Source organism: Anas acuta, chromosome W, assembly GCF_963932015.1.
Source record: "Anas acuta chromosome W, bAnaAcu1.1, whole genome shotgun sequence".
In the NCBI taxonomy this organism is placed as follows: Eukaryota; Metazoa; Chordata; class Aves; order Anseriformes; family Anatidae; genus Anas; species Anas acuta.
Genome location: NC_089016.1, coordinates 25603376 through 25622642, shown reverse-complemented (window position 1 = coordinate 25622642; position 19267 = coordinate 25603376). Strand labels below are relative to the sequence as shown.

At 46.2% G+C, this 19267-nt stretch overlaps 1 protein-coding gene across 1 annotated transcript in view; it reads right to left on the bottom strand.

Moving 5' to 3' along the window:
- Positions 1-19267, bottom strand: part of LOC137846718 (CUGBP Elav-like family member 4) — a 216818-nt gene that overhangs the window by 99301 nt on the left and 98250 nt on the right. The window contains exons 4-5 of the mRNA XM_068664832.1: positions 12110-12235; positions 3580-3659 (exon numbers count right to left, since the gene is read on the bottom strand). Of these exons, the coding sequence (XP_068520933.1) occupies positions 3580-3659; positions 12110-12235 (206 nt within the window). The remainder of the gene's footprint in view (positions 1-3579; positions 3660-12109; positions 12236-19267) is intronic.

Below are 19267 nucleotides of genomic sequence, written 5' to 3'. Positions count from 1 at the left end.
GGGAGAGTGAGAGGAGTGAGTAATAGCCTTGCAGGTGCCAATGTCAGTGAAGAAGTAGGCAGAGAGGTGCTCCAGGCGCCGGAGCAAAAGTCCCCTGCGGCCTGTGGTGAGGACCATGGTGAAGCAGGCTGTCCCCCTGCAGCCCATGGAGTACCACGGTGGAGCAGGGTTCCATGCTGCAGCCCGTGGAGGAGAACACGGTGGAACAGGTGGCCCTGCACCGACGGAGGCTGCCGCCTGTGGAAGACCCCTGCCGGAGCAGATTCCGGGCTGGACCTGTAGCCCATGGAGAGGAGCCCACGCAGGAGCAGGTGACCTGGCAGGAGCTGCTGCCTGTGGGAGATCAAGGTTGGAGCAGTTTTCTCCTGAGGGATGGACCCCGTGGTACGGACCCATATCTGGAGCAGTTCTGGAAGAGCTGCTGCCTGTGGGAAGCCCACGCCGGATCAGTTCATCAAGGACTGCATCCCGTGGGAGGGACCCCACAGCACAGGGGACGAGAGTAACCGAGAAGGAGTGGCAGAGAAGAAGCGCTATAGACTGACCATAACCCCCATTCCCCTGCGCCGCTCAGGGGGAGGAGGTGGAAGATGGTGGATGGGGGGGGAAGGTGCTTTTGGTTTCTTTCCTTTGTTTCTTACTTCTCTAGCTTGTTCATAATTGTTGAGGGATTTTTGAAACAGCAAGGAGGCCATGACTTGCTGCAGCTGAGTAAACCAAGCTACTAGGACGACTATGAGAAGTTCCCATGACAGTGTTCCCACACTGCCCGACTGAGGAATTCAGAAAAATATTTTTGCCAGCAGCTGGCTTCAAGGACAGGATCTATTTGACTGCTAATCACAAGGGGGTTGTTTTCTTGCAGGTGGGGTTGTTTTCTTGCAGCTGTTTGTCTGAGTGCTTTTGACCAATAATCTTCTGTGAGACACTATCCGCCCCTGTTAAGTTTGCTATAAAAGTCAGGCTTTTCGAGTAATAAAGTGAGAGCATGATCTGAACATACTAGTGTCTGTTGTGTTTTCGGCCATTCTTCCTGCAACAAGTAAAAAGCAATAAATCTTACTGTCTCCCTATGCCGAGTCTGTTTTGCCCGTCACAATAATTACTGCGTGATCTCCTTGTCCTTATCTCAACCCTTGAGCCCTTTTCATCGTATTTTCTCCCTTTTTCCTCTTTGAGGAGGGGGAGTGAGAGAGCGGCTGTGGTGGAGCTTGGCTGCCCACTCGAGCAGAACCACCACACCAGTCGACTGGGACCTCCCCCGATAGCCAGGACTGTTGATAAATAATGGTGAGCGGCTTGGCCATCTCCTCCGCCAGTTCTCTCAGTATCCTCAGGTGGATCCCATCTGGCCCCATCGACTTGCGTACATCCAAGTGCTATAGCAGGTCGCCAACCATTTCCTCGTGGATAGTAAGGGCCACATTCTGCTCCCCATCCCCTTCCACCAGCTCAGGGTACTGGGCATCCAGAGAACAACTGGTCTTGCCACTAAAGACTGAGGAAAAGAAGGCATTAAGCACCTCAGCCTTTTCCTCTTCTTTTGTAACTAGGTTTCCCCCCACATCCAGTAAAGGATGGAGATTCTCCTTAGTCCTCCATTTTGCATTGATGTATTTGTAAAAACATTTTTTGTTGTCTTTAATTGCAGTAGCCAGATTGAGCTCCAGATGAGCTTTGGCCTTTCTAATTTTGTCCCTGCACAGCCTCGCAACATCCTTATAGTACACCTTTACTCCTGCTCCATCCACTAACCATCCCAGTCCCCTAAAGTCCCATTTGATAGCCTTCAGCGACAGCGACAGGGGAGGGGGTCCACCCCCATTTGGGGTGTCTCACCCCAGTACCTGTCCTTCAGACCCTGCAGGGAGTTTCTCCACCAGTCTATCTCCCACTCGCACTCCCTGATAGCCTTCAACTTCTCCACCTCCTCCTTGAGTTCTGCCACCAGGTGAACCAGGTCATTCACCTGCTCACACCTCACACACATACAGTCTCTCTGCCTCCCACAGATGGCAGCAAAAGGCAGACACTCCCTGCATCCAGAGACCCAAACTGCTGCGTTTTTGCGCGGGCAGTCAGTCTGGGTGTGTACAGACTTCCTAGAGAAAGCACTGTGCCTTGTGTACACCATTGCAGCTGAGTTAGTGGTAGACCGCCATTAGAGGAGGTGTTCATATGGGTGGGTGGGGGGAATGCTCTGCCCTCCCTGCTCGAACTGCCGCGCCACTCCTTTCTGATGTGCCACGCCCTGTTTGCCCACCCTGGTCGCTTGCTCTCCCTAGGGGCAGCTTTTGAACAGCCATGGAGGGGGCACTGCTGGCTCCGCCTACGCCTCGTCAGCCTCCCTCGCAAGGGCTGCTGGGTCCTGGCAGCTCCCTCAAGTGGGCTCGATGCCGGAAAAAAAGCCCTGCCTGTCCTGATCCCCTGCTCCGCTGCAGGCTCAGCAAGTCATTAGATGCCACCTTTTAATAACCTCACTGGTAAAAGTGCCATTTTCTAATCTGACCTGTCTGAGCTTGAGTTCTTAAAAGCACAGTCTTGATGATTCGCTGCTACCAGAAACCTCTTCCCCTGTGACAAACTTCCCATTTTCAACCCTGCACAGACCTAGAGCCAATCCACCCAGCCCATTTTAAAATTATTTGGATAAACTTATGAATTGAGATCAGAGGTTCTTATTGAAAGGGAGATTTTGAATACTGAGATTCCCTGTATCCTTTACAAGTCTTCAGCATGCTTCTTAGCCTTTCCTTATTTACACTGTGAATAATTAGTAATAATAATATACTATTATAATAAACCAAAACATATGGGACCAGATTGCCTTTCTGTGCTGATAATGGAATGTCTTATATTCCTCCAGGTCTGCATGGTGGTGTACAAGTATAATTTTGCATAGAAAACACATTTCCATTTTATTTTCCACTTCCCTGAACTATCAGCTTGGAAACGTATTACTAGACATTAGTCCAAGCATTACCTCAAACATTTCCTGGAAGATTCAGTAGCGTTTGACTGTCTTTCAAAAGCTGGATGTAAGGGACCACATTTATGCCCAGGTAGGCACTTTAGCAGCAGAAAGGCAGTGAGAGTGCACATCATGGTGTGATGCATCTCTAGTTTCTAGTGCTATCATGTGAGCATGCTGCTTTCTGCTCAGTTTTGGCAAAAATTTCCTTCATGTAGAAGCAGGGACTCTTTGGAGAGGGAAAACAAAAGCCCCTAGACACAAGTTTGTGCATGATTCATCCCTCTGAAACTTAAGTCCTTAAGCTCATGGTGAATTTGACCCAATGTTTTTTGCATCTGTGAACCATGTCTTTTTTTTCAGTGCATCAAAACTGCTGGTGATGGAACACAGCACTCCTTGGAGTTCTGTGAAGGTGTGATGAACTGATAGTGTCATCCTGGCCTTCCCTCTGATGAGTTAAACACACCCAAGGTCCCACATGCTTAAGCCATCCTTCCCAGAAGACGAGTAGCAAAGCATAGATAAATCATCCCTCCTCCTCCATCAGGCCACAGGACAGCAAAGTCTGGACAAATCCTCACGTGCCATGTTACAGAGCTACTCACTGGCATTGTCTGGCTGCCATGCAAGGTATTGATAGCTGCTTGGGCCTCCGCGTGTGAAGAGTATTTCACAAATGCACACCCTAGAAGAGGAAAAAGAATATTAGAAAGGTTGCAGAGGTACCAACAACAGTCTATCTAGCTAAGTGTCCTGTTCTCAGAACTGGCAATAAAGAAGCTAGTGGAGAAAGTATAGCAAACCAGTTATTCCTTCTCAAAGCCCAGCCATTAAACACAGCTGCATCACAAAACCCTATACTGTCTGCAGCAGGCACTGTCAGACCCAAACTTACTGAGTACTTTTTGAATCTACTTATCTTTTGACTTCCATAGCGTCTCATGAATATATGTTTTATAATTTATTGTGTGAAACAATTTTCCTTCTATTTGTATTTGACATAATGCTGAATGCTCCTCCCTCTGGTGTTATGGGAAACAGTGAGGAGCTGTGTGAAAGTCAACAGAAAGCTGCACATGCTTGTTACAAGCAACCACAGGCCAGATATAGAGGCATTCTGCTTGCTCCAAACACATAATGTCTCTGTCTTGTATCACTGCTTGGTAGCGTTCCATTACACAGACTGCTCAGTGCTTGTCCAGGCTCCAAACAGCTTTAAACAAAGCATGAAATACCTTCTAATAAAAAAGTAGAGATGGGAGAGATCTACATGTGATGACTGCCATCTTGCTACCACTGAAATCTGAATCAGTCTTCTACAGCAAATATTATATCACAATTTGCAGAGCCAGTGCCTCTATGGGTGCTTTCCTGCAGACATCAGAGAAATGCAGGCAGTGCTCCTCTGGCCTGCACTGCCATGTGAGGAATTTCACACTGCCTGAACTCCTACTTAAGGTTTTAGGTCACAGAGGTGCATTTATGAAAATGTGCTAAAGTACAGAAATGATCAACACTTCGAAGGATTACATGCACCACTAGAGAGGGGAAAAGTATTGATAAAATTCTTAGCTACAAGCAAACTGACTCAGAGAGAAGAATAATTTCCATATGCTAAGGTGGTTTTTAGAACAAACTGGAAGAAATCTGAGAAGTTCTGCCTTCTATCCCCTTCTATTACTACTAAAGATTTTTGAGCTTTTGCTCAATTTGAAAATACCCAGTTGTTCCCCTTGTGATATATGGAGTAATAATTCCACTAGTGACTGGCCTCCAACTGGAATTGACTCCATTTACAACAATGCTTTGGGCCCGGCTATCCAGCCAGTTTTTAACCCAACAAAGCGTATACCAGTCCAAGCCATGAGCAGCCAGTTTCTTGAGGAGAATGCTGTGGGAAACAGTGTCAAAAGCCTTACTGAAGTCAAGATAGACCACATCCACAGCCTTTCCCTCATCCACCCAGTGCGTCACTTTGTCATAGAAGGAGATCAGGTTTGTCAAGCAGGACCTGCCTTTCATAAACCCATGCTGACTGGGCCTGATCACCTGCTTGCCCTGCAAGTGCCGCGTGATGACACTCAAGATAATCTGCTCCATGAGCTTCCCTTGCACTGAGGTCAAACTGACAGGCCTGTAGTTCTCCGGGTCAGTCCTCCGGCCCTTCTTGTAGATGGGTGTCACATTTGGTAGACGCCAGTCGAGTGTGACCTCCCCCGATAGCCAGGACTGTTGATAAATAATGGTAAGCGGCTTGGCCATCTCCTCCGCCAGTTCTCTCAGTATCCTCAGGTGGATCCCATCTGGCCCCATCGACTTGCGTACATCCAAGTGCTATAGCAGGTCGCCAACCATTTCCTCGTGGATAGTGAGGGCCACATTCTGCTCCCCATCCCCTTCCACCAGCTCAGGGTACTGGGCATCCAGAGAACAACTGGTCTTGCCACTAACGACTAAGGAAAAGAAGGCATTAAGCACCTCAGCCTTTTCTTCTTCTTTTGTAACTAGGTTTCCCCCCACATCCAGTAAAGGATGGAGATTCTCCTTATTCCTCCATTTTGCATTGATGTATTTGTAAAAACATTTTCTGTTGTCTTTAATGGCAGTAGCCAGATTGAGCTCCAGATGAGCTTTGGCCTTTCTAATTTTGTCCCTGCACAGCCTTGCAACATCCTTATAGTCCTCCTGAGTGGCCCGCCCTCTTTTGCAAAGATTATAAACCCTCTTTTTTCTCCTAAGCTCAAGCCACAATTCTCTGTTCAGACAGGCCGGTCTTCTTCCACGGTGGCTCATCTTTGGGTATGTGGGGACAGACCACTCCTGCGCCATTAATATTTCCTTCTTGAAGAGCACCCAGCCTTCCTGGACTATTCTGCCCTTCAGAACCGCCTCCCAAGGAACTCTGCCAACCACTGTACTGAACAGTTCAAAGTCGGCCCTCCGGAAGTCCAATACAGCAGTTTTACTGGTCCCCTTCCTGGTTTCTCCAAAAATAGAGAACTCTACCATTTCATGGTCACTCTGCCCAAGACAGTTTCCAACCACAACATCTCCCAGCAGTCCTTCTCTGTTTGTGAAGAGAAGGTCTAGCGGGGCACCTCCCCTGGTAGGCTCACCAACCAGCTGCGTCAGGAAGCTATCTTCCACGCTCTCCAGAAACCTCCTAGACTGCTTTCTCTGGGCTGTGTTGTGCTTCCAGGATATGTCAGGGAAGTTGAAGTCCCCCACGAGAACTAGCACTGACGATTTCACAACTTCTGTCAGCTGCCTGTAGAACTCCTCATCCGTCTCCTCATCCTGGTTTGGCGGTCTATAACAGACCCCCACCAGGATGCTTGCCTTGTTGGCCTTCCCGTCGATCCTAACCCAAAGGGACTCAACCTTATCAGTCCCAGCCTCAAGTTCCACGACATCAAAACTCTCTCTGATATAGAGAGCCACACCACCACCCCTTCTGTGCTGCCTGTCCCTTCTGAAGAGCCTATAGCCAGACATTGCAGCACTCCAGTCATGAGAGTGGTCCCACCATGTTTCTGTGATGGCAACCAAGTCGTAGCCTGCCTGCCGCATGATGGCTTCCAGCTCCTCTAGTTTGTTGCCCATGCTGCATGCATTAGTGTAGATGCACTTCAGTTGGGCCATTGCCTTCTCTCCCAGCCTTGCCATTGTTCCCCCGGCACAGCTCTAACAATCCTTGTTTCAGCCCCATCCCCCTTCTTACCTAGTTTAATGCCCTCTCAATGAGCCCCGACAGCTCCCGGCCTAGGATCCGTTTTCCCCTTAGAGATAGGGACCCGTCTGCGGCCATCAGGCCGGGTGCCGAGTAAAGTGCCCCATTGTCAAAAAAAAACAAAATCTGTGTTGGCAGCAGTCTCTGAGCCACGTGTTTATCAGGTGGGCTTTTGGTGTCCTCTCTGTACCCCTCCCTGCCACCGTAGGGATGGACAAAAACACCACCTGTACTCCCGCTCCATCCACTAAGTGTCCCAGTCCGCTAAAGTCCCGTTTGATAGTCTTCAGGCTTCTCTCTTCAATGTCATCACTGCCAGCCTGGACTATTAAAAGAGGATAATAGAGGGGCGAACCAGGTTGGGAAGCTTTCTGGCAATGTCCCTGACCCTTGCCCCAGGGAGGCAGCAGACTTCCATACGGGTAGGGTCAGGCCAACAAGTAGGGCCCTCTGTTCCCCTGAGAAGGTAGTTGCCCACAACAATCACCCTTCTTTCTGTCTTGGTGGAGGCAGTCCTGAGGCGTGGAGTTGACTACCTCGTCGACTTCCCCACGCACCCAGCGCTGTTTACTTGCCTTTTATAAATATTACTAAATTCAGCTCGAGTTGAGACTTCATTTATAACACCCTGAAGGGGCACAGGTCACTGCACAAGGGATGCCAGCCCTAACAATGGGACAGCTGTCCTTTATTCCCTTTGTAGCATCTTTAGAAGGTCAGCATGCCCTCACAGATCCATACAGTGCATGGTGCAAACTGCAGTGCTAAAACACTTGCAAACTAGAAAAACGAGAAACAAAAGTCTCTATAATCATCGCTACAGGCTGGCAGAAGTAGAATCAAAGGAAACAATAGTAGCCCCTTCTAAAAAGAACACACGCATATGAAAGTAGTTTGTAGTCAGGAGTCCCTCACTTTGCATTCCTCCTTACCATTATGCTCAGACTGTATTTCAGGGAAAGCATAGCAGCTGTTGCTATTAGTTGAATATAATTTATAAGGAGCTGAGAGGAGACAATTGTGAGAAAATGATATAGATAAACTTCAGCTGGAAACAATAGGGATCAATTATGACATAACTGCAGTCCAGCATTCCCAGGCTCCCGAGATATTGTACCTTCCTCTTCATTAATCAGAGATAATCCAGAATTAGGGTGTTTAATTATTTGCAGATTCTTTTCTACTTTCTGCCTCTAAAAAGAAGATGCTGATTAGCAAATATACAAAAGCTTTCCAGCTTCAGTCACCCATTGTATTTAGAGCAGGATTTTTGGCTTCCATGTTGCTGTCATGTTGAGGGTTTCACTCTATTCAGGTGAAATTCACCCCTGTGCTGAGCAACCTGATGGATGAACGGAGCTGGATAAAAATGGGAATGAAGGGAACAGAAGGAATTTATCTTGTTTAATACCTGAGATGCTAATGAGATCCCTCCATTGCTTCTGATATGTTTTCAAGTAGAAAAACAGGTGAAAACTCAGCTTTCACCTGTATATGGTGGCAAGGCAGTAGTAGCAGAGACCCTAACGTTTTGATCCCTTTATTTGTGCATTCAGTGGGATGGCTTCTGAACACAACACCAAATGTGTACATAATCTTCTTTCTGCCCCTTATCACCAGAATTGAGGTGATCTCCAGGATCTCATGAGCTGAGGACATGAATCATACCACTCTTCAAAACAACAGTGTCCCCGTGACAGGAACAGCTCTGGAGTTTTAAGGGATTTTGACACATAGAGAGATATATAACCTGTGCCAAACAGAGAGATACATGTGCTCGTATGTTTTTTCTTTCTTTCCTTATTTCAGGATTACAGAGCTGGAAGGGCTTCTCTGACTGTCTTGTCAGCTCTTCTGCAGGAATGGAGGAGACTGCAGAGTCAGAGCCCAAGGTTATGACTGCAGAGGGTGATAGACTCCTCTTGAGGGACTTCCGGTGTTGTGGGAAATCTTTACTTTCTGAGTTACTAAAGTAGACAACTGCAGAATTAAAAACAAACTAAACAGAACCAAGAGGCTGTCCAGGCAGCTGCAATCCTGTGGGTCCTGCTGGATTACTAAACTGGATCCCATTTCATGGTGGCTTCCTCACCTGAGTACTCCTGCGCTCCTGGATGCACACAGGTGAGCCTTACCCAGAGAGATACAGGCAGGCTCATTCATGTCCCATTGTAGTGGGTTTACATGGCAAGGTTTTGGTAGCAGAGGGCCATAGGGGTGGTTTCTGTGAGAAGGATCTAGAAGCAGACCCATGTTTGGTAAGGGCCCCACTGCTGACCAGAGCCGAACCAATAAGCGATGTTGTTTTGCGCCTCTGTGAGAGCATATTTAAGACAGGGAAAAAAAACGCTGTGCCACACAGCAGCTGGGAGAGTCAAGGGAGTGAGGAACGGCACCAAGGTCAGTGTAGAAGGAGGGAGAGAGGTGCTCCAGGCGCCGGAGCAGAAGTCCCCTGCGGCCTGTGGTGAGGACCATGGTGAAGCAGGCTGTCCCCCTGCAGCCCATGGAGTACCACGGTGGAGCAGGGTTCCATGCTGCAGCCCGTGGAGGAGACCACGGTGGAGCAGGTGGCCCTGCACCGACGGAGGCTGCCGCCTGTGGAAGACCCCTGCCGGAGCAGATTCCAGGCTGGACCTGTAGCCCATGGAGAGGAGCAGGTGACCTGGCAGGAGCTGCTGCCTGTGGGAGATCAAGGTTGGAGCAGTTTTCTCCTGAGGGATGGACCCCGTGGTACGGACCCATATCTGGAACAGTTCTGGAAGAGCTGCTGCCTGTGGGAAGCCCACGCCGGATCAGTTCATCAAGGACTGTATCCCGTGGGAGGGACCCCACAGCACAGGGGACGAGAGTGACCGAGAAGGAGCGGCAGAGAAGAAGTGCTGTAGACTGACCATAACCCCCATTCCCCTGCGCCGCTCAGGGGGAGGAGGTGGAAGATGGTGGATGGGGGGGGAAGGTGCTTTTGGTTTCTTTCCTTTGTTTCTCACTTCTCTAGCTTGTTAGTAATGAGCAATACATCTTACTATCTCCCTATGCCGAGTCTGTTTTGCCCATTACAATAATTACTGTGTGATCTTCTTGTCCTTATCTCAACCTCTGAGCCCTTTTCATCGTTTTTTCTCCCCATTCCTCTTTGAGGAGGGGGAGTGAGAGAGCGGCTGTGGTGGAGCTCGGCTGCCCACTTGAGTGGAACCACGACACCTATCTCTCCCAGGACAGACAGACTCTGCACTTCCCTTAAGGCAGAAAAATGTCCTGGTCCCAGCTCTCCTGCCACCTGGTTGCATGCTCTAGTAACTGTTATGCTTGACTCTGGGTGACTCGTGCAGGAGATGGAGCTTGCATGGAGGACATGGCTCTGGACATCCTCCCAGGGCTTCAGGAAAGTCTCAGATGCCTTTCTGACTATGACTGGCCTGTCGTGTTATTCACTGGGAAGCTGGGACCTACCTCCTCCAAACATTGCTTTCATTGAGGTGTCTTCAAAGCTTGCTCATCACAGGGATGCCTGGTGAGGCTTCATGTAATGGCTTTGCTAGGACTGAAGTCTATGCACTTAGTTAATCTTCCTAAAACTCAATTTAGGTGGAATTTATGCCTTATGGGTTTTACCCAAAATAAGTATCTCATAAGCAGTATGTGTCATGTTGATTTCTAGCAGATGGAAAACATTACAGACTGGGAGTTTGTGGGAGTTGTGGCTCACCTGACTGTGTCTTACGATAAGAGCACTACCCTTAAGTTTGGATTGAATGCTCTGTGTGTGTGTGTATATATCTGTGTGTGTGGAAATTGGGAGCTTCACATTCTCAGTAAATAGCACCTGCAAATGGAAGCTGGTAATATTAACTCTGTCAAGGTTCAGTATTGATCCTGAACATCTCAGTGAAATACAAGCCTAAGACTGAAGCCTGCTAGCACTAATAATTAAACTGGTTAGCAATATGGAGCTGCCACTCAGATTCAGACTTATAATGAAATTGTTTAAGAAAAAAAAAAAGAGAGAGAGCAAGAATGAATACAAGTTTGGGGGTTGTATCTCCTTTGGAATCTGTTTCTTACAGATCTCAGACATTATTGCCTTCATTATTACTCTGTTTAGCTCGTCTGTCATAGATTTTGTTCTGTACAATTCCAAGTGGAGGAAGACAGACTTTTTTTTGCTTTTCCCCAATTTATTGATTTGTTCAGTGATGGGAGTGCCAAACTGCCTGCCATTTATGATAGTTGAAACTCTTCTTGGTGTATCAAACCTTTGGGTGTCATGAAACTAAAGTAGCCATAAAATCAAAAGAAGTTACCCACAGTTTATTTTCAGCTATTTGTATCAGGAAGGCTGGGCTTTCCTGACATACATCAAAATACTGCCCTATAATGCCAGAGTGAAATCTTTTTTGGCTAACAGTGATTTTACAGAATAGCAGTATCTTTTTTTCAGTGTATAACTGTGATTTGGATTTTTCACCTCCCTGTTGCAAAAATATGCTGGTTGATGTTGTCACGTGTCAAAATATCCAGTGAGATATGAACTGCATCAGCAAGACCAGTCTCTTCCCTGGTACTGCACATTCTAGCACAGTTTATGATGTATTATATGCAGATCAATATTTAATGGACACATTATACTGTCAAGAGAAGAGGGCTTCCTATTCAAATTGAAGTTACTTTGTCTAGAAAGTGACAGGGGAAAAAAAAAAAAGACCCTTATGTTTAACAGAGAAGCCTGGACTCTAGAAAAGGTTTCCTTGTGCTATCCAGGTAACGAGACATGCCAAAAACTGGCAGAAGGAGGTAAGACACCTAGTTTTGCAATTAAGCATTGAGATGTTTCAAGCAGCAAATACCTACTGAGTGTACTATTTACATCAGATCCTGTATGCTTGAAATAGTGGTCACTGGTTGGTGTGCAAGAACCAACTGAAGAAGAGGAGGACCTGGGGCTGGTGGGTGATAAATAAGCAGAGACAATGGCGGAGCTGGTAAGGATGTAAAACAGAAAATACAGCTTTGTTTAAGGAAAGAATGAGCCTGTTCAATAGGGGAAGAAACTCACAACTTTCCTAAGGCTGGTGAGGAGAGCAGATCTTGAGCAAATATAAAGGTTTTGCATTCAGAGTGGAGGCTGTCCTGTAAAGAAACAGCAATAGGCAGCAGTTTGCATGTGGTCAGACACAGCTTGTTGTGGAGGAAGATGTTTTTAGGTGCAATCAACTCTGTTCTCATGAACAAGCAGACAGCAATCAGCAAAGAAATGACCTCCCTTGGCAAATGTGACCCTTCCTAACATAAGAGATGCCAACCTGGCAGCCACCTAGTGACTTTGTTGTGACAGGAAGTTATATATACACCAAGACTGGGTCTAGCTCGAAGCTAAAGCCATGGTGTGCCATAAGCCATTGTCTTACCTTTGCTGTTGCCATCAGGTCCCCGAAGAATTGTGCACTCCTCAATGTTGCCAAATGCCTCGAATAGCCTGCGCACGTCATCTTCTGACTGCTGCTTATTGATCATGCCCACAAAGAGTTTTCTGTCTTCTGGAACAAAATAAGGAGGTGCTTACCATATTTCTGGAGGGATGTGAAAGCCAAGATAGCTCAGTATCACATGCAGAAGAAACAGTGATTTCGTTGAGGTGACATATTTCAGAAGCTGATAGTCATTTCAGGTGCCTTGCTCAAAACACCTTAATAACATCTGAATTTCAGTGAGTACTTGAAAATAATTTGACAATTTCGAAGAAGAAAAAAAACCTCCCAAATGCCAGAAATATCTAAAATGTTTTAATTGCGTCTCAAAATCTAGGCACCAAAGTCTTCCAAATCAGCTTTTTCTGATCAATTTTTGCAGTCAGCTTGCAGTAACTGAAATGACAACATTGCTCAGACTGCCATCTAAGTGAAATGTGAATAAAGATAGCATACATAAATAAAGTCCAACTGAAAAACAACATAAATTAGTAAGCAGCCCTCGCAATACTAAATAAGTCACAGGAAAAATAAATGTTTAACATAAGCTGTTTTGAATCAGGATATAACTGAAGCCACAGCCAGTAAATTGAGATTTGTCATTCATACCCACTCACAGACACGTACCTACAAGTTTGGATGCATTTATATTTATATTTATATATATATATATAAAGTTAATTTGAAATAAACCCAAAGTTTTGAAAACATATATTGTCTCTTGAAACAAAGTTAACTTATACGAATGCTAATATCTGAGTTTGCTCAAGAAGATGCTGTTTCATGTTAAAGCAGGATGGGGTCTGCTGACAGATAATTGTATTTTGAAAGATGAAGATTATTTATACTTGGACGTATACCAAGTATGGAGAGCTTCAGTCCAGAACAAAACACCTTGAGAAAATGTTTGTGAAAACAGACCAAACCAAGGGCTACTGAGTTGTTAGAAAGATCTCAGGGGGCTCAGAGGGATGCCTATAAATCAGGTTTATATTTAGAGACTACTACCATTACACCATAAAAGAAAAAAAAAAAAAAAAAGAGAGAAATTTACATAGTTTACATCTTGTATGCAAACAGGTCATTTTCACACGATTCATTAATGTCTTATTTATCATTCATTAAACACTATGTAAATGAGTGAATCATGATTTTTTTTAGAGCAGTTTACAGAGCAGATGTAACCAATTTGAATAAATAAATGTAAATAAACACTTTGAATTTTTTATTTATTTTTAATGCACATATTAATCGAAAGATGAACAAAACATTGTTTTGCAACAAATATGTTTTGGCTGACTAACTGGGTGATTTATGTCACTTATGTTCACTGAGAAATCATTAGTGTAGACAATCTGTTCTGCTTCAACCAGTGTTTGATCAAAATTCCCCTTTCCGAGATGCACCTGCAAATTGGCAAATTACTCTAGCCTTGGACGAGGATAATTTTTCACGCAGTTGATATCTACTGAGGATATTAGGAGCTTTCAGTCCTGCAGTGGAGTTATCCACATGAACCAAGAGTGCACTGCCCACAGAAAACAAGGAGTTATGTTGCTTTCAGTTAGGCTGCTGAAATGGTAGGAAAAATAGTTTGAGGAGGGTACGTGTGCTTTTCTGATAGAAGAGAAAAACCAGGAATAACCTTCTGATAGACATGTTAAAAGCAAGAAATATGCCCACTTTATATTGGCATTGATTAGGCAAAGGGACTCTTTGAGGTCTTTGCTGGCAACACAAAGTTGAGGCTTTAATGATAATGCACAAAGCCCTAACTAGTCCTGTGTGTGTTGTCCCCACCTCAAGAGAAGCTGCTTTGGACATCGCAAAGGTTCATTTTCAGGGTGGTTTTTGTTCCTGGCTCCATCCAGGAGTTAAAATGGCATTGGCAATTAGGCTCAGTGAATGGATTGTGAACCCCAAGGAACTGTATCAGGGGAACCTGTATAATCACAGGATATTTTTCCTCAAAACGTACTTGTCAGTGCTTTGCCCAGTATTTTTAGAAAGGATTTGAGTAATTTCAATCCAATAATGGCAAAGAATGAACTCAGTAGTTAAAATGCTCCCTACAGGTCACATCCCTGTGGGCCTGAGGGACCTCCTTGGCTTTCCTTCACCTGTGGTGGACCAATGACATTTCTCAGTCAAGTAACCAAATGATGAAGAGCCAGGTGGGAATTCAGCTTTAGAAACATCTCTTCTGCATGACCTAACTCCTGTTTTCATGGAACACTTTGTAGGTGCCAGCAGAAATCACTTTACTTGATGGCTAAACTGATGTGCAAAAGAGACTCTCAGAGGTGAGGTATAAAGTGTCAACTGAAGCTGAATGTGTGCTGTTGGGTGTCTTTTAGGCTAGGGAAAGACAAAGCCTTGGAGAAAGCTGAGTCCAAACTCCAAGGGTTGTCCACATACACGAGGAAAACCCACCTGCAAAGTGAGAACAGCTGTCCTGGAAGATGGGAGCAGATGGGTGGGAGTGAGCTGGGAACACCACTGGCAAAGGGCTTTGACAAGGGAGTTTGTGTCTAGTAAATACTTCCAGCACAGAGGAAGTGTCTGTTATATTGTACGTTATACAGTTTCCCCTGTTTGAAATAAGCTGTATCAGCAGAAGCACTTCTATAGCTCTGTAACTGTATATTCACCAGGCTTTATGATAATATAAATGTATCATTATAAAAAAATCACATCCCTCCTCTGTCAGCAAAACTCTGTAGTGTGTAACTGGCCTGAAACTGCCTTGTCTGGTTTAGTTTATGCAAAGCTTAAACCAGGTGTGTTAGGAAACACTTAATTTTATATTTTATTTTATTTCAGCCCCCTTTTCTGCATCTCTGCAGGACACCGGGAGGGGTGACATGACGCCTGTCCCCGGAGCTGGCTGGCAGGAGATGCAGTGCTTTGTGAGCTGCCCACAAGGTGGCCATCAGACCACCAGGAACAGTCTCTGCCGAGGGCGAGGACCACCTTCCTCAGTGGCTGCTGGCCCAGCTGCTCCAGGGCAGGTGGCCCAAAGCGGCACCCTGAGGCCAGCCAGGGCTCAGCACCGCCTGGACACCACCTCCAGCCCCACCTCCAGATCAGCACCCTCTCTCCCTCCCAAAAAACCATGCCATGGGCCGTCAGGGGAATCATTTGTCACACCTGCCATTTCAAAAATCTACATGATCACACATTCAGCTTATAAAAAATGAGTCAGTTTAACATGCATTTTTTCTCAGAGAAGTTCTTCTAACAAAGTGCTGTGTTTACCTTTCACGTCCCAGCCCTGCCAGGGAGCTCAGCAGAGTGTTTTAACAGCATCCCTGCATCCCTTGCATGCCCAGTGAGGGAACAAAACATTTGTTTTTGTACCAGAATTGTTAACATAAGCACAGGAAGTACCAGACATGCTGCTTCTTGGGAATGCCCAATGTATGGGGGGGGGGGGGGGGGGGGGAAGGGGGAGAAAGACAAGTACTAAATTGATATTCAACAGAAAAGCGTTTACTGGATGTATGTGACCATGTAAGAAAGAGTTTTTTTCTAGAGATGTTACATTGTTTAGAGGGAAGGAATGTGGTATTGAGATATGCTTGCAATGATAACAAAGCTTAACAGACAACCTTGTAAAATGCAGACAACCAGACTCCTTAGGAAAATTAGGTGAAATTCATGGTATCAAGTCAAGCCAGGTAAGGGAAGAAGCATTACCACCTCAAAGAGTAAAAAATGTCAAAAGAAATTTGAAAAATAACAGGCTGGCAACTGAAAGCCATGTATTATCTGTGAAGCATTGAATAGATTGTGAACCTGGACTACCCAGTCAATGGGGAAACAGGGGAGGGTCCCGGTCATCGAGAAAGAAAGTATATAAACTGTACTATGTGACTAGTAGGCGCACTCCTGCTTGTGGGACGCCTGCCATTGCAATCGCGAATAAAAATGCTACTTCACTGAGATCCTCACCTGAGCCTGTGTTATTGGCTACAGAGTGTTTCTCACACCAGCATGGGAAGAGAGAGGGAGGGGGCCAGCAGCTGGGCCCATTCAGCACGTTCCCAATCTTGGCTAATGAGTTTATCCCCTAATGTGCTTGTGTGAGCCTCTCATACTTTGCATGGCCCGTGTGCTGCTCTGCCAGGTCCCAGACAAAAAACTGACTGCTGTTCACCACGGCAACTACTTCTGCTTTGTACATGTGTCCAAGCAAGACTGTGGGGCTGCCAGCATGAAAAGCAGAGAGGATGTGCTGGTGTCAGCGGCAGTGAGCACATGTGCACCTGCGGGTGCTCCCTGCTGGACCTGTGCAGTGTCCTTGGATGGGAACAGGCCGTCACTCAGGCCACTTCTACATGCTACAAAAAACAGAGGTTTGGGCTGCATACAAGCTCACAGCAGTCCCCAGATCAAGCCGTCCTACAGCTCTGTAGGGTGTAGGGTCCACCCCTACCATCCCAATGAGTCCCATGCTTCTTCCTCTTTCACGGGACATCCCATACGGATGTGTCTCAGGACCCTTGCGTTTCATGCCCAAATTTTACGTGTCAGTGAAGAAACCTCTCTAGCCTCGCTGTAGGGGCAGCCCTTACCAGCAGTCACATTGCCCTGAAGCATAGGGGCTCAGTGGGGTGTTCATGTAAGCCTCTTCTCTCTACAGTTTTGTTTTCTTTCATTAGTGTTAACCCCATCATCAGTCTTTCCCAACAACCTGAGTCCATCATGCATACTTGGCCCAGGGAAATAACCATAGATGGTTATTCCTCTGTGCTAATCTTTCCCAGAAGAGCCAGAGACCCTCACCATGAGTGACCTGAGGCACCCCCATAATGTTGGGAACTAAATTCATCTCAAGTCTGCCCCAGTTAGCCATAAACAAACCACAGCGACTAGAGGAGCCAGCACTCCCTGTTCCTCCCAGGAAGAGAGGTAGGGAGAGAAAGGCCTCAGCAATCACAAGATCTCAGAGGTGTCCCCTTGGTGACATTTCCAATATTCCCCCAAAACTAGCCTGCACATCTTCCTGACCGCTCTGCCAGCCACAGAGGCTTGTTCAAATCAGGACAAACTGTCTGCAAGGTGCAGCAGTGAAGAAATGTAACGTCAGATAAATATACGCTCTCTATAAGTCTCCCCAGCTGTGTTTATACAAAGCCTCAGCACTTTCTCCAGTGCAAATAGGGGTTAAATTATTCCCTGTTCTATTTGTATTTAAATGTTATGTTTTTATGATAAGCATAAGGCAGAGGGGTCAGACAGGCCCAGGCAAAGGAAATGACACGCATGAAAGGTGAAATAATAGAGCACTGCAAACCAAGTGCCAAGAGGAGATGGGAAGGGGGAACACGGGAGCGAGGGGGAGAAGGGGGAGGATGGGCACTAATTAAAGAGACAGAAGGGACAATGAGATGCGAGATTGTTGAGGGATTTTTGAAACAGCAAGGAGCCATGACAGCTGAGCAAACCAAGCTACCAGGGCAACTATGAGAAGTTCCCATGACAGTGTTCCCACACCGCCCAACTGAGGAATTTAGAAAAATATTGTTGCCAGCAGCTGGCTTCAAGGATGGGAACTACGTGACTGCTAATCACAAGAGGGGTTGTTTTCTTGCAGGTGGGGTTGTTTTCTTGTAGTTGTTTGTCTGAGTGCTTTTGACCAATAATCTTGTGTGAGATACTATCCGCCCCTGTTAAGTTCGCTATAAAAGTCAGGCTATTTGGGTAATAAAGAGAGAGCATGATCTGACCATACTAGTGTCTGTCATGTTTTCGGCCGTTCTTCTTGCAACACAAGATGTTTGACCCTCTGTGGAGCAAAAGGACAAGAACAAGAATCACAGCAATTGTGGAAGGACTGAGGGAAAATTAGGGTCACTCTCAGAGAGACATGACACAGGTTTGTGTTTATCCAGATAGCTCTTGATAATGTATGTGTGCGTGTGGGGGTACATTTAGATAAGAGTATATAAATACATTTGTATTCTTGTATTCCTCATGCAAAACAAAGAGGTCGAATCCTTGTATCAGGAAAGCATAAGCTGGCTTTACCATCTAGAACATCATATCCAAGACCTTGGAAATAAAGAGGGACAGATCCACCACCTTTGTGGCCCGGGCTAATAAGGAGGGCAAACCAGAAGGTCACTACGGTCCCTTCCAACCATCAAACCTCTCATTCTAAAACCTACAAGCATCCCTATTTTATCATGAGTTCATTGCTACAGCATCACAGATGGATGGTGCATGTGCTTCTCCATGCAAGAGCAAACCTCACATTTGTGTATTTCTGTATGGGAACACGTCTTCTGTGGGAACATGGTTTTCACCAGAGAAGATCTTTAATGTTACTCAATGCCTTCGGCTTTCTAAGCATCACGACCAGGTTGACGTATGGCTTTGTTTCAGAAAGAAGATGCTAATTAATTCCATTATTTATATAGCTAATAATTATTTGCCCCTGATGCTGTTTCCCTCCTCCCCAAACATTGCTTGCACACACAGTGAGGGACCAGCTGCAGAGCCTCAGCCCAGGCACTGGGAAGGCCTTTAGGCTCATCTCCTTGGAACCGCGAATGAACAAATGAGCAGCCCAGAGATGTTTGCCATGCAGGTGTGGGTAAGAAGAAAATGCCAGTACACAGGACTGAGGGGCACATCGACCACAAAGGAAAAAAGAAACAGAGTGGATCTTCCTTGCCTGTTTTCCTGATCAGTTCATTGGTGGAAAGGGAGAGGCAATGGCACTAAGGGCGTCCATCAGGGAGGGATGGACCAGACAGCCATACACTAGGGTCAGGAACGTGCCAAATCCATGGAGGAGCTATAAACATGGGGTATTTCAGACAATCATGGTATCCAAAGAAGGAACTACAGAGCAGAGGGGTGAGCTGTGAGCCCCTGAACATCATGAAAGTTTGGGTTGAGATCCAGCTCTGAACTCCAAGCTGCAGGCTCAACCCAGCGCTCAGCCAGAGTGCCCTGCCGCTCAGCTCATCCCGTGCTAATCAGATGGATCAATAGGCTAAAAGCAGGGCATTTCCTGGGGCCTGGGCTGCACACTCCTACTGCCATTTTCACAGCAGTCCTACAGCTCCATGATGATTACATCCCTTT